The 15,538-nt window shown below is 37.2% G+C and overlaps 1 protein-coding gene across 3 annotated transcripts; it reads right to left on the minus strand.

Annotated features, from left to right (window-relative positions):
• Nucleotides 1-1,538: 1,538 nt before the first annotated feature.
• LOC143556920 (serine/threonine-protein kinase CTR1-like) lies at nucleotides 1,539-15,164 on the minus strand. 3 transcript variants are annotated; one of them, XR_013139464.1, is made up of 16 exons: nucleotides 14,494-15,164; nucleotides 13,794-14,095; nucleotides 13,289-13,433; nucleotides 12,942-13,045; nucleotides 11,322-11,530; nucleotides 10,499-10,855; nucleotides 9,836-9,876; nucleotides 9,638-9,706; nucleotides 9,439-9,539; nucleotides 8,968-9,052; nucleotides 8,089-8,187; nucleotides 3,260-3,328; nucleotides 3,046-3,177; nucleotides 2,316-2,410; nucleotides 2,041-2,207; nucleotides 1,539-1,623 (listed from the first exon to the last, which is right to left on the minus strand). XR_013139464.1 is itself a non-coding variant. In XM_077046131.1 (15 exons), the coding sequence occupies exons 1-15, from the start codon at nucleotides 15,058-15,060 to the stop codon at nucleotides 2,099-2,101; spliced, it is 2,484 nt and encodes an 827-aa protein (XP_076902246.1). In that variant the 5' UTR covers nucleotides 15,061-15,164; the 3' UTR covers nucleotides 1,835-2,098. The 3 variants fall into 3 exon arrangements, 1 of the variants encoding a protein (XP_076902246.1); XR_013139465.1 differs by having other exon boundaries at nucleotides 1,543-1,623; nucleotides 2,018-2,207; XM_077046131.1 differs by lacking the exon at nucleotides 1,539-1,623 and having other exon boundaries at nucleotides 1,835-2,207.
• Nucleotides 15,165-15,538: the final 374 nt, after the last annotated feature.

Genomic DNA, 15,538 nt, shown 5'->3' on the forward strand with positions numbered 1-15,538 from the left:
TATATATATATTCACACATATATAATAATATTCATAATTTCTTTCTTTTACTTTTCTTTGTTATATATTCTTTTATTTTATCGAGGTATCGAGTATAGCCTCGACTTAAGGTTTTAAGCCTTTTATAATATTTTATTATTATTTAATTCGGGCATTATGCCTACCTTCGCTTGGCTTAAACAAACCCCAAATACTCGAGCATCACCTCAACACCTGCTTCACCTTCTTTATCTTCTTGCTCAACTCTTTTTCTCGTCACTCTTCCTCTTGGCACGCAAATCGATGAACAGCAATACTTCACCACTAGTCGGCACGCTTTACGAGACTAATCGCCATAACGTCGGGAATGGAAGTCTCCTTCTTGGTTGGTACGTTGGTGGAAAGTTGCACAAGACTCGAGGAAACGTTGGCACGGAAAACGAGGTAATGATCGAGGGTTGGCACGAACTTCGAGGTGGATCGAGGGTATGAATATAGGATCTTAGAGAGATGTTTTAGAGTGAGAGAGATGAGCTGATTTGGTGTGCAAAAGTGAAATCCCGACCTTGCTGTTTATAGATAAAACCAGGCAAGGCATCGCGATACGCGATGGCCTTAAGCTAGCCCGTCGCGTATCACGACGTAGCCTTGTTGAGTCACCACGTAGGTCTGCCACGTGGCAGAAGTTGTGCCACGTGTGGCCACGTGGCGGGACACGTGGCGAGCCACGCGTCTCGTTGTCAGACAACCCATTGCGATACGCGATGGGTCTCTCTTCTGATCCATCGAGTATCGCGATGGGTCAGGGGATCAAATTTTTTATTTTTAACTCCAAGGTTTGAAATTTGACAGTTTTGGTCCTTTGACTTTGAAAATTTGATAATTTGAACCCGATATTTTCACAATGTTACATAATCGTTTAAGGGATCTTCTATAATTTAATAAAGTTCAAGGGTTATTTCCTAATTAAATCATTCTTTTTCTAAGTACAGGGACAGTTTCGTCATTTATCAAACTTCTAGTTCGTTACTTGGTTCTTCATAACGAATGACCCATTCGTTATTTTATAACGAATTGACTATTATAACGAACTGGTCCTTGTAACAAATTGGCCCTTATAACGTACCGATCCTTTGACGAATTGGACCTTATAACGAACTGGTCCTTTAACAAATTGAACTTCATAGCGAATGACCCCTCTGTAACGAATTGAACCTTCTAGCTCGTTATCTCCTTTTAACGAATGGTCATAACGAATTGGGGTTAATTCGTTATCTTTTCCTTAACGAATTTGGATACGAACTAAGGCTAGTTCGTTAAGCTTCCGTTTAACGAATCACCCTGACGAATTACCTTCGAGACTTGTTACTTTCTGAAAAAGTAATATATTAAAATAAAGAATCCCAAACACCCCATACTTACAATAACCCATTATTATTAGAAACCTAACACACAGTATAATGCAACAATTTCATGCAAATATTTTGTAAATTTGACCAAATCACAAAAGTAATGGGGTTGACGTTTTTTTTGAAAGATGAATTATTGGACATTCTCAAATATTGATGACATGTAATTGTATTCCTATAAGAAATTTTGGCATCTATAATAAACAAACTGAAACATATATATACAGCAACCGGCCTGCAAGAGAGAACATAAAAAGACAAGTCAGTATTGGGTTTAGTTATCCATCACTGGTCAAATGGGTCAAATCTGAAATTTTGACTAAGAATCAAAGGGCGAAATGTGATCATAAAAAATTTATTCCAATGCTTAAAAGTAACGTCACCATTACTATAGTAACATAGTTTTTGTAATCATATTTAGCATATTAATCTATTTAATAAAAAAAATGGATCAAAAATGCGTGCGGGTGAATACTTTGATGACCAAATGCACAAATGGCATTAGTAACGGGTTTTGTTGTGTGATTATCAAGATGGGACCACTTTCAATCCCGTGACTAACAAAGTTTGATGCCGCATGTGCATCCAGTCAGCAAATGTTAAATAAAGTTAAGACAAAAATGACTAACAGTGTTATGCTGATGATTCCTACTTTGTCAATAGTTTGTCCATATATAAGTTATGAAACATTGGATGCGGTTTTCACATCTTCATAAGAGTAAAGAAACGTCTGTTTGACTCGTCTGTGGAGTTGCAGGTTTGGTCAACGGTCTCAAGGTTTCCATGATGGCCGAGAAGGACGGGCGCTTCCATGGCTCACTGCAAAATGAATTTGTAATTAATGTCTTAAAATATACACCGTCAAAACTTGGTTTTAAAATTGGCCTCATGTACTTTTGGGTCAAAATTAGTTCTGATTGAACTTACTTTGCCCAACAGGCTTCAATCAATGCTGCAATTTGAGGGTTTACATCAGGAGGAATTTCCAGCCTTTTGCATTTAAACCCTACAGCTGCTACAACCTAAAAACAGAGATATATATATTATATAAAGGTGTTTCATATACATCCCTACAAATTTGGATAATGTCATATATATACCTATGCAAAGCTAAAATATCATATAAACCCTTACAAAGTAGTTAAAATATCAGATATACCCAATTCATTAAAAAATATTTTAATTTGTAACCATTCTACCTTTACTTTTCAAAAACTTTAAAACTTCATAAACGTTTATCTTTTCAAATTTACCCATTTTTAACTTACATTTTTTTACCCATAAACAATAGTTTCTCAAAATATTAAATTGCTTATCATTCGATTGCCATGCAATTATAATCTAATCCATACATATAGATTCGATTGTTCGATTATCTTCCGTCGAGAGAACAAAACAGGAGAGGCGACGGTTCGGTCTGCTTGATTATCGTCGATATGGATCAAATCCAAATAAAAATTTAGGCTTAAACAAATGTAATGAATATGGTAAAATCGCCAATGAGTAAAAATTCATTAAAGTTGGGTATATATGATAAAATTACTTTTGGTTGGGTACATAAAAAAAATTTCAAGTTTGTAAGGTAGACATGAAGCTAATCCTAATCTAAATAATCCATAAGTAAATAAGAGTTTAAATAAATAAAGGTTGTACAAACCTGTGCAGGATTTAGATTACCCCAAGGTTGCTGCAAAGTGGCAAGTTCCCACAAAATGACCCCAAAGCTGTACACATCTGATTTCTCATTTGAAGGTTCATCACGAAGAACTTCTGGCGCCATCCACTCAGGCTGTTTTTTTTTTATAAAAAACATAATACTAGGTTAAACATGCTTGAAAATTATGGCGGTTGAATAATAATAAGAAACTCACTGTTCCTGCTGCGGTCTTGGATGAAAGAAATGTATTTGCTTTCAACCTAGAAAGCCCAAAATCACACACCTGAAAAACAAAATAAATAAGATATTATGAAGATAATGAATTGCTTCTGGAGAAATGGATGTAACATGTATGTCCAACTGCAACGATGCATTCTGCTTCTATTGCAAATCTACCAGCCATAAAGATAAGTTATTCACATGATTTACTGTGTGTTTTTTTATTCCCGATTGTCCGATTGATTGCTTACCGCGTTGCGGTAATCTACGTCTCCATTGATTACAATCTTCAATCCATCTTTGTAATACAAGTTTTCGAGATCAAAAAAGTGTTGAACATCAGTGGTGTCCAAATATAAGTCATCAACAGTGTAGGTTTTTGCTTCTGAAAGAACGGCCACAAACGAAATCAGGGAAAGTGGTTTCTCACATCTGTAAAATTTGTGGAAGAAGCCTCTTGAATGCTCTTGGATTTTGCTCATTGGGTGTAAGGTAGCATAATTAGTCTCCATTAATTACTCTTAATTATTAATATAATATTCATTAGAGTAAATAATGAAGAAGATTAATTATGTTAATCATCCAGGCCATTGAACAAAAATGTAGAGTATCTAGAAGGTTGTGGCCATGGCCGTTTGTTCAACACTTAATCGATCTCGAAAACCGCCATCACATCATGATCTTATGACGTCTGATCGTCATTTTCACTGTATCTGTTTCAAATCTGAACTGAAAATTGAAACTAATGGAGGCGTGGATCATGGCATTGCAAGTGCAATCGATCAGAATTGAAAAACACAGTAATTTACATGAATAACTTGATGGCCATTATGCATCACCGAAGCAACTGAGGCAAGATGTGTAAACGAGCCAAGCCACTCATGAGCTACTCGAGATCGGCTTGCTAATGTTGGGTTCGTAGGCCTTGTTGGCCCGGTTTATTATATGAAGTCAAAAGAGGAGACGGGTGTGGGCGGTCGGGCCCAAGCCCGGCCCGGTTTAGATTTCTTGCATAATAATTTACTAACCCTAGTTCAGTCTCTATATAAACAACATTATGTACTTGTAATATTTGTCACTCAATAAAGATATACCTAGTTGCCACCCGTGGACGTAGGTCAGTTTAGACCGAACCACGTTAAATCCTCGTGTTCGTTTATTGCTTTCGTGTCGTGTTCAGTTTCGTGTGTGCGTTTAATCCTAACAAGTGGTATCTAGAGCTTAGGTTCGGATCACGCGAAGAACACGTTGAACCAGCCGAGTCGCCGCCAAACCTCCCGCCGCCGCCACCCTACTGCGCTAGGGTTCCGCCGCCGCTACGGTTCTCCGATTGTCGTTAGGGTTTACGCCGCCGCTGTTTCGCCGCCACTAAACCCAGCCCGACGATCGCGACTAGGGTTCAGTCCACCGCCATACACCACCGTAAGCCAACGCTTGTTGTTTTTTGAGTTGCAGAAGATAGGGTTGATCTAGGGTTTCGTTTTTTGGCAGCCGCCAAATTAACCCAGCGGTCACCGGGTTCGTCTTGTTGGTCATCAGTTCGATTAGGGTTTGCCGGCTTTAGCGCCGCCACCCTATTACCGATTTGTTCGATCGTCATTCAAGAAGCATCAACCGCTAAAAGTCGTGTCGAGCAGTCTAGCCGACAGAACTGAGTAACCAGCTGCCGTTACGGGTTTGTGGTCGAAGTATAAGTGTGGTAGCCGAGCAGTGAAGCCGGCCTGATTACCTGTTATCGCTGATCAGCCTAACCAAACCAAGAACAAGTTGAATCAGGATTCTATTTTTCATTGAAGAATCGTTGTCAAGTCAGAAGAAGCGTTAAAGAAACGGAGAACCAGTGCCAACCGCGTTTGTCAGGTTTATCGTTTCAGTTTAAAGTTTCGGTTTCTGATTTTCAGTTCGATATTCCGCTGCGTATAAATAGGTTGATTGTTTAACAGAGTTCAGTTGAACAGCCGTTAAGTTCAGGCTCGTGCCATTGTTGTGTCTGTCTCTGTTTTTATCCAGTTTTTTGTTTTAGTCATTGTTATGCCAGAAGACGGAAAGTTTTCGATACAGAAGTTTGACGGACAGAAGTTTGGTTGGTGGAAGATGCAGATTGAGGCACTACTTTGTCAGAAAGACTTGGATGTAGTGCTTGAGGATGAAAAACCAGAAAAGTTGTCAGAAGCAGATTGGAAGAAGTTAGACAAGAAAGCTAGGGCTTGTATTACATTATCGTTGTCGGAAGATGTGGCGTTTAACGTCATGAAAGAAACCACAGCCCGTGGTATGATGGACGCACTATCCAACATGTATGAGAAGCCTTCGGCAGCGAATAAGGTCTATCTTATCAGAGAGCTAGTGACAACTCGAATGAAAGAGGGTGGGTCAGTTACAACTCATATCAATAATCTTAATTCGATCTTGTCCCGCTTAGTGTCAGTTGACATTAAGTTTGATGATGAAGTTCAAGGCCTCTTGTTATTATCCTCTTTGCCCGACAGTTGGTCGCAAACAGTGACTGCAGTTTGTAGTTCGTCTACAAATATTACTTTCGATGGGATTCGAGATCTGATTCTGGGAGAAGATTCAAGACGCAGAAGTTCAGGTGAATCATCAGGCAATATGCTAGTCACAGAAGGTAGAGGTAGGGGAAAACAGCGAGGCAGTGGGAGCAGGAAGAGGAGTCAGTCTAAGACTCGTAAGGATATTGAATGTTGGGGTTGTAAAGAGAAAGGACACTTCAAGAATCAGTGTCCGAATGGTAAGAAAGAGGTGAACGTTACAGAAGACGACACAGATGACGGGGTCAGTAGTGATGAGGCTTTGGTTTGTAGTGTTGAGAGTAGCGTTGATGCTTGGGTGATGGATTCTGGTGCATCGTTTCATGCCACTCACTGTAGTGAAACGATGAAGAATCTTAAATTTGGGGATTTTGGAAAGGTTCGACTAGCGAATGATGATATTTTAGAGGTTACGGGTATGGGAGACGTTGATTTGATAACTTCAGCCGGTACTTCTTGGACTTTGAAAGACGTGAGGGTTATTCCAAGTTTGAAGAAACGTTTGATTTCAGTTGGGCAGTTGGATGACCAGGGAATGGGCAGTGGAAAGTAGTCAAAGGGAATCTCGTTGTTGCTCGTGGCAAGAAAATGGGTTCGTTGTATATGGTCGATATGTCATCGAAAGGAGTGGATCCAGTTTTGGTGAAAGACAAAATCCGGTTCACAGAATCTCGTGGGCAGAAGAAGGTTCGTTTTGCAAGTAACAAACCCAGAGCCAAAGTGAAGATTCAGGATGAACGAGCTAGGAAGGTTAAATCAGTTGGGGGACATCGTGACAGTGGGAGCACAGGTCGTGTTTCAGTTACAGTTCCAGGTCGACAGTGGATTAAGAAAACCAGTATTCCAGCTGTAAAAGTCTCTCCAATGAATTACTTGCTGAATATGGAGAGTGTTTGTTCTCAGGTTATCTCAGGATCCGGTAGTTCGTTACAGTGGGAGCCGGTAGGGACAGAGAACGGGTCAGGGGCAGTTTCAGCCATGACTGACGTGTTGGAGCTCCGGGGAGCTTCAACGGGCCTTCAGGTTAATTGATGAGAAGGCGGTGGCAACTAGAAGAAGTTTAATGTTCAGATTACAGAAGTACAATCAGGAGTGCAGACGAGAGTACTCAAGGCCTCCGAGTGGGAGATTGTTGGGTTCGTAGGCCTTGTTGGCCCGGTTTATTATATGAAGTCAAAAGAGGAGACGGGTGTGGGCGGTCGGGCCCAAGCCCGGCCCGGTTTAGATTTCTTGCATAATAATTTACTAACCCTAGTTCAGTCTCTATATAAACAACATTATGTACTTGTAATATTTGTCACTCAATAAAGATATACCTAGTTGCCACCCGTGGACGTAGGTCAGTTTAGACCGAACCACGTTAAATCCTCGTGTTCGTTTATTGCTTTCGTGTCGTGTTCAGTTTCGTGTGTGCGTTTAATCCTAACAGCTAAAAGCTCAAATCAAGCCAAGCTTAAACAAGCTCGAGCCCGAGCCCGAGCTTCACTTATCGAGCTCGAGTATGCTCGTGGGCTTAAAGAGCACATTATTTATGAAGTTCTTATTTAACATATCAACTTGTATTTACACAATACTTATTACTATATATAAAATTATGACAAAAATAACCAAAAAATAATGTTATGTTATATATAATAATATAAATATTATAATTATTATATATATAATATATAAATAAATTCCCAAACTCAAGCCTGAAAACTAAGCACGAGCCTCGCTCGAGCTATAGAAATGCAGCTCTAAACAAGCCGAGCCGAGCTCAAGCTTAAGCATTGGGCCAGCTCGTTTACATACGACCTGAATATTTTTTTTATTGAATACAAGAAGTGATACTAAACAAAATATAAAATCAATTTGCTTTCAAGAAGCGACCAACTCTCCAAGTGTAGCTCAACTACACCCTAACTGAATATAGAGAATCATGTTCTTTATTTAGAACTAATTCAATATTGCATCAAGTAGATTAACATTTTTATTATGTTAACCTAGATGTTCTCATAAAGAGCATTTTTCTCTAAAAGTTGGAAAATTAGAGAATCAAGAAAGCTAAGTGTTCACTTATTGTGTGTGTGTGTGTTTTGTTTCAACCATTTGCAATTCCCAGTTTGACTTTTATTTATAATAATAATAATAAAAGAATACCTAAGCTACTCCTATTAGATTCCAAGTCACCTTATTCAGCAAAAAATTAAAACAATGTAACACAACACTATCTAGACACAGTATATTACAGAAAACAACAGCTATAGGTGTGCTTAACAATTCTCCATTTTACCTTCACGGTGTATTTCCTGTCTACTAAAAGGTTGGGAGATTTCAAATCCCTGTGAACAATAGGAGGGTTGCGTCGGTGGAGGTAATTCATCCCTTTTGCCTGCACCAGAAAACAAGCAATCATTACTAATATATTAATTCACGATGGTGACACACACACACACAAATATATATTATATACATATACAAGGGAGGGTTTATAAGAAAACCACAAACTTACGAGAAAACTAATACCAACCAATCAATTTTTTTAATTTCTTTTAATTCTAAGATTAGAAATGTAAAATAAGATTAAAAAAAAGTATGTAGCCCACAAAGTTATATATATGTATCATATGTATCTCATACGAGGTACATATATGTGGCGTACGAGTTACATATATGTAACTTCATGAGCTACATATATATATTTTTTTTATCTTTTTGACAATTCTTAACCTTATAATTAAAAGAAATGAAAACAAATATAAAAAAAACTGAGTTGTTGGTAGTAGTTTTCTTGTATCTTTTTAGTTTTCTCTACACATATATACATACACACACATATATATAATACTGTGTGTGTAATATGTGTGTGTGCGCATGTGTATATACAAACTGTTCTGTTTTAAATGCATTAACAGGGAATGCCCTGTGAAACAACAGATAACAAAACCAACATAATTATTCTTCTGCAACTGATTAAAACCCTTATTTTGGTTCCGAAAACTGGATTGTATTTCAAGCTTATTTAATTCATTATATCACAATGACATCATGCATAATTCAATAATCAATGCGTTAATTGTTAAAAGTGCTCAAACACACTTTTTTTTTTCATTTAAGAAAAACCAATATATGTTTGAGAACACCTATTGTAGAAAAATCTAGAGGTATATACCACATCATAAGCCATACTCAATCGTCGTCTCTCATCCAAGGTCTCTTTCGCACCCGATTTGTGCAACAGCCTATACAAGCTACCTCTGCAGTTCAAAACATATATTACAAAATTAGTCCTCTCTTACGAACAATGACTTTTAAATCCCATGTAGGCCTGTAAACGAACTGAACGACCGAATGTTCATTAAGCCATTCGTGAACTGTTCTGCTGGATGTTCTTTTATTTAATAAACAAACTAAGATGGGCAATAGGTTTTGTTCATTCAGACAACTGGATGAACATGAGCAAATGTCTCTTTTGTTCGTGAATGTTCGTTTAAGTTCGCTCAGTTATGCTCATTTATAGTCGTTAGTCTACTTCGTGTTAGATCGTTTGTTCGGTTAAAGTTAAACAAATGAACACGAACATACACATCCGGTTCGTTTACAATGAGTGTTTACATAAAAATTAAACTGTAAAAGCCTAAACCTTGACAAATATTCAGTGACTATCGACAGGTTAGGGGGCTGAGTGACAGCACCCATAAAAAGAACAATATTTGGATGTCGTAGGCGCCTCATTATTGCGACCTAACAGAAATAGAGGAGAAACAAACTATAAGTTACTAAATAACACATGCATACAAAATAAATAATTACATATCGACTAAAATAACATTAGGACTTACCTCCTGCAGGAATTCATTCAACCTCTCTGGATGAAAATCTTGTTCTAAAAGAATTTTAACCGCAACATCCTGAAAGTTGTGGAGTTTGTAAGCTTTGAAATGAAAAAAATGTCACTACACATACATTCTTATACTATTACCAAGAATTACAAAACTGATACAGAGAATGAGTACAATGAACAAGGGCGTATTACTTACAGAGCCATTCCAATCAGCGCGATGAACAACACCAAAAGAACCTGCAAATACATGGCAACTGGTCTTAGAAAAACAGAACCAGACAAGTATCGACTATATACGGTGTATATGAGCTGAGCTCGTTGGACTCAGAGAGCTGAAGCTCGGATCATTTCAAGCTCTTTTTCTAAGGCTCGAGTGTGGCTCATGTCTAGTTTTTTCAAGCTCAAACTCAGCTCGGTTTGGGCTCGACTCGTTTATTATATATTAGTTAATTTATATACATTTTTAATTACAATTTCTATATACAACATAATATATGTTATTTAGTTATCTTTTATGAAACTTTTATATATAACTATCATCATTATCATTATTATTACTATTATTAATATATTAAATAAACACTATTGATATAATAGCTCGTTTTGCCTCGCGTGCCAACTCAAGCTCTATAAGTGAAGCTCAAGCGCGGGCTCCTTTATTAAACAAGCTTCTTTAAGGCTTGAGCTCGTTTATGATATACTCGATTAAAGCTTTTGACGAGCCAATCTCGAGTAGATCACAAGCCACATTGGCTCATTTACATCCCTACTCAGGAGTATGTCCTATAGTACTTAATATAATTTACCCTTCCAAAAAACATGATAAAAATGCTATCACAACCAAAAGAAAAGAGATTACCTGCTCCAATTTTCTCTTTTAGTTCCAGATCACTCCAAGGAATGTCCAGATCTTCAAAATCAAGGGTCAAATCGTCATTCGGCCTACGTGGCTGACCCCCATCGAACCTTTGATAACTAGCCGCCTCCATTCTCGCATTTGATAAGACGTGTGATCGGGAGTCTTTAACCATATTCTGAGCATACGCCTTGGGAAGCTGTAGATTTCTATCATGCCCTCTGGGGCGGGCGCCTTTAGAAGGAGGTAGCCGTGAACCGTCATTGCTGTTGCTCGGACTACGTGCAACAATATTCATATCAACATGATTTTTATCAGACTGCTTATTAGAATAAATTGCATCCCCACTATCTCCATCACCTGCATTTACACCATCACCAAAATTTTGATTTTTTTCAGCATAATGACCTTTCATTCAAAACGTAACGCCAACCTAAAATGAACCACAAATGAAATAAACTAACCATGAATCATAATTATAAATACACCAGATTTAATTTATAACCTAATAGAAAAAAAAATTATAACTTAACAAATAGTGTAACCCAAGTATTTCAACACAAATGTATGATAACCATTGACCACTAAAATACTATTTAATAAAAAAAATTAGGCCCAAATTATTATTTTAGGCCAACTTTTTTTCATCCCAAAAACTTCTAGCCAAATTGGCCGACTCAAAAAACGAAACCAAACCGAATCCAAACCTATAAAACTGAAATTTCGGTTTTTGGTTCGGTTCAAGCCCAAAAACAATCCAAACCGACCCCACGCCACCCTACTAAAAATCAGTACACAACATTTATTATGGGGAAAAGTAACTTACCACTGGATGGAGTTTCAAATACAAGATTCAAAGAGTCGCACTCAGTAAAGTACTGTTTAGCGAGTGACCTAAAATCAACCACGGGTTCAACTTGTCTAAAACGTGGAAAACGCAACGGGGAAGAAATTGAGATCGTAGCTGGACCATTTAGTAGAGAATCAGGCTCAGAGAGGCTCCCGGGGTTCCCAACTAGATCAACAAGAAGTTCCCTGCATAAGATTTAGGGTTTGTGAAAATGAGACAAATTATGCATCTATTTTTGATGGGAATAACTCCAAATGAAATACAAAAGACTAAGAGAACGGCAACTAAATGCATCCTAGCTAAATAGACTAAATCAAGATATGTATTCAAAACACGCATTTATACTATTTTAAATATTCTAACATGACTTCATCTGCTTAGATTTAACAGAAAATGTATACGCAAAGTGCACAAAAAGAAAAGAATAAGAGATGTGTTCTTTCAGCCACACGATAGCTAACCAGATGTAGGGTTGTTCAAAAAGCACATGGCTTGCTTGAAGTTCACTCGAAAAAAACTTGTTTGTAAACAGCTCGGTTTGTGGCTCGCTAAATAACTGGCTAGTTTAAATTAAATCCCAAAATTTAGTATATGATAAAAATAATACTAACATGTAAAATATTGGGGAAAACAAAAATGATAGATATAATATTTTGAATCTGCATTAAGATCTCTTTAAAATAATTAAAACAAAAATAATAATGTTATAGATTTTCTATTTTATAAATTATGAATTATGTGTATTTTATAAAAATACCTTTTTTGTCTTTTTGTTATCAATACATGTAAAAACGGTTTAAAATTTATAAAAACTTGTTTGTAAACAGCTCGGTTTGTGGCTCGCTTAATAACTGGCTCGTTTAAATTAAATCCCAAAATTTAATATATGATAAAAATAATGCTAACATGTAAAATATTGGAAAAAAAACAAAAATGATAGATATAATATTTTGAATCTGCATTTTGATCTCTTTAAAATTTAAACAAAAATAATAATGTTATAGATTTTCTATTTATAAATTATGAATTATGTGTATTTTATAAAAATACCTTTTTTGTCTTTTTGTTATCAATATATGTAAAAACGGTTTGAAATTTATAAAAACTGAAATAGCGAGCCTGTTTGACGAGGCACGCGCTGGCTTTAGAAGTTAAACTTTTTACAAACCCAGCTCGATCTCAGGCTTAAAATAAATGAGCCGAGTCAATCCAGCTCGTTTAAGTCTGAGCTCGAGCCCAGGTCCAACTTGGCTTGGCTCGGCTCGTTACAGCCCTAACCAGATGAACCACTGTGTTAAATAAGTTGAGAGAGAGAGAGAGAGAGAGAAAACAGAGGATTTTAAATTAAAAAAAGGCAACACTCGTGCCAACACATTTATGCTCAGTGACTCTTTTCTAAAGAAATATTGTCATACAGTAATAAAAGTGTATGCTGGCAGTTTACAATAGAAGACAATAAAACCATTAATGTTTCTTTCTTAAAGTTGATAGAACAACAAGCTTGCAAGCCCCCAATCATAAAGTTGTTGTAGTTAGATTCTAAAACAGTAAACAGCAATTTAGGGTTTAAGCATGCTTGAAGTTATCAACACTTACTTGTCTACACCAAAGCGGACAAGGCAAGATGAAGCATCATCTCTTTTACAATATTTGCAACCCTTGGCTATTCGGCATGGTAGGTCAATTGTGTCCGCTAAAATCTGATGCAAATTATTATTAAAAGAGCATGTAAGATAAACGTTGAAAATAGTCACATTCGCATCTTGTGGACCACATCGAGTTACATTCAAGCACAGATAGAAAACATTGAAGAAATATATTACATAGAAAAAGTAATTAATATGCTAAATATCTTAAAAATAAAGTATCAAATATGATGTTGCAATGTCTTTAGCCCCACACGTTAAGGTTATTAGTTAAAACAAAATGAATTTACTTTGTACCTTAAATAGAAAAGCCCGATGTCTGCAAAGGCCAACAGATAGGTTGCCCAACGGAAGTACAACAGATCCTAGACAATCTTTAAGATCCTCACTGCACTCCTTCCACATTGAAACCAAATCATCTTCTCCAGTTAAAGTTGCACCCCTTTTGAAGACAAAGATATCAGATCATAAATGATATGTGTATGCATGTATGTGTGTGTGTGTACAGGGAGAGAGAGATGCGGCAAAATGTTTATATTGTTTCTACGAAGTAGTTAGTGTGTCAGAATGATTGCAAAATTATATTATTTCAATATAATCCAGCCTTTTGAACAAAATACTATTTTTATGCATTGAAAACACACTCAGTTGACTTACATCCCATTTCAATTCTAGATAATTGTTTTATTTTACCCTTAGACACAACATAACCCAAATCCGCCCATTCATTGGTAGAAGTTTCAACCTCTAGATGCATGCATTTCTCAAAGTTCAACCTTCATATAATAAGTTAAATTCTCACCCCATTCGATTGCATACAAGCTTTGCAAGTTGGTCAACAACATCCAATCTTGTTATGCTGTTACAAGAAATACTATGTATCCGGTTTTGCAGCTCTCTGAGGCTCGGATCACTGCGTCTGTCAATCAAAATCGCTTCAACTGAAAACTCACTACCAGTGTCGATTGACTTCAACAATTCAAGTGATGGAATCCGTCCACTCTCTTGTGGATCACAACACATCGACCATACGTACGGATCCATCCCGTTTATCAAGTAAAATCCGTCGGGGACTTTGTCATAGTATGACAAACATCCATTAGCCTAATAACAGAATAGTAGCAACTCTTACACTTGTGATATATCAAGTTAAGACTTCTAGCTTATATGCATATACAATTCTAGACTCTAATATCTTAAGCATTTAGGCAAAAAGTATACATTTGATAAATTTTACAACATTGTTTGTTATTCAATAAATACTAACATACATCCATGCCTACAACATATAGCTTAATAAAAACATATTAGTAACTTTTAGACCTGTGATATATCAAGAATTGAGACTTCTTATAGCTTATATATGTATATACAACTCTAGACTATAATGTTAGCAATTTAGGCGCAGAGTATATACGTTTATCATTCAATAACTAGTTCACTATAAGATCTTAAATATAAGGAGTAAATTACAATAAAATATATGTAGGTTAAAAGTTTACCCAAAAGCGATGCGACAAAACTTCTGCGGATATATTAAGAGATCCAGAAGACCTAGATCCTGAGGCTTCATCGGTGACAGTATCCAACAAATTGGGATCATCAACACAGGTAGCTTCGGAGGAGAGCCTCAAGGCCAAGGCCAGCTGCAGCTGATAGCTCTCCTCCGTCTGTTGCGCCCAGCTCTTGGACGAATAAGATCCGGCCGCCTTCAAACCACCGCCGTCGTCCAGCACCGGCGTGTAGGCCTCGGGATCACCGCCGGAGCTAATCACCGCCGCGGACAGCGACGGAACGAAGTAATCGCCGGAGATAGAGCTCTCGGCGTAGCTGCTGCCGCTGGATTGGCGCTGCAAACCGGGGGGGAACTGTGACTGGCGGTTGGGATGCGTCCGTTGGTCGGTGAAGTTCATGAGGTCCCAGTCGAAGGCAGATCTGTCGGTCCGCTTCTTGTCGCCGGAGTGAGAGGAGTCGTGGCCGGTGGAGAACATGGAGGATGACGGTGGTTGGTCGTCGGGGTGGTGCTGAGTCAGCAAGGTGTAATTGGTACGTCTGCCGGGCATTGCCATCCAAATTGATTTTGATTTGATTAGTTTGGGTTTGGGTCACGAACCCTACAAACCACCAATTCAGTCACAGTCGTAGTCATCACCAGGATAATTAATAAATAAAATAGGTATATCCAAAAGCAGGTGTCCTGTAGTAAACAGTTAAAAACTTCAAACACCCTTGGTTTTACCCTACTAATATGTGCCACGTAAACGTAAATTTTATTCGATTTTTTTTCTTAGAGCATGTGTAGTTATAAAGTTCCACTTCCAAGCATTATGCGTCACGTGGCGCCCAGTCAGAGTTATGGTTTTTTACAAAAACAGTCATAACTCTCCACCCCCAGGCATTATGCGCCACAGTCATTATTAATTTTATTTGTTTTTTTTAATACATAATCATTTAAATAAATTAACATAAAATTAAAAATACATTAAACTTCCAAATAGAAACTAAATAAAAAAAAATACATCAAATTAAAAAAAAAAATACATAAAT

Source organism: Bidens hawaiensis, unplaced genomic scaffold (genome assembly GCF_021521415.1).
Source record: "Bidens hawaiensis isolate Kalapana, Puna unplaced genomic scaffold, B.hawaiensis_p1.1 tig00018753_1, whole genome shotgun sequence".
Taxonomy (NCBI): domain Eukaryota; kingdom Viridiplantae; phylum Streptophyta; class Magnoliopsida; order Asterales; family Asteraceae; genus Bidens; species Bidens hawaiensis.

Excerpts from the sequence above, each read along its gene's own strand:
- LOC143556920 (XM_077046131.1), bottom strand. The coding sequence starts at position 15,060 with ATGGCAATGCCCGGCAGACGTACCAATTACACCTTGCTGACTCAGCAC. Across the intron at positions 14,096-14,493 it reads TTTTGTCGCATCGCTTTTGG|GCTAATGGATGTTTGTCATA; the intron begins GTAAACTTTTAA and ends TTCTGTTATTAG. Across the intron at positions 3,329-8,088 it reads ACAGGAAATACACCGTGAAG|GTGTGTGATTTTGGGCTTTC; the intron begins GTAAAATGGAGA and ends TTTGTTTTTCAG.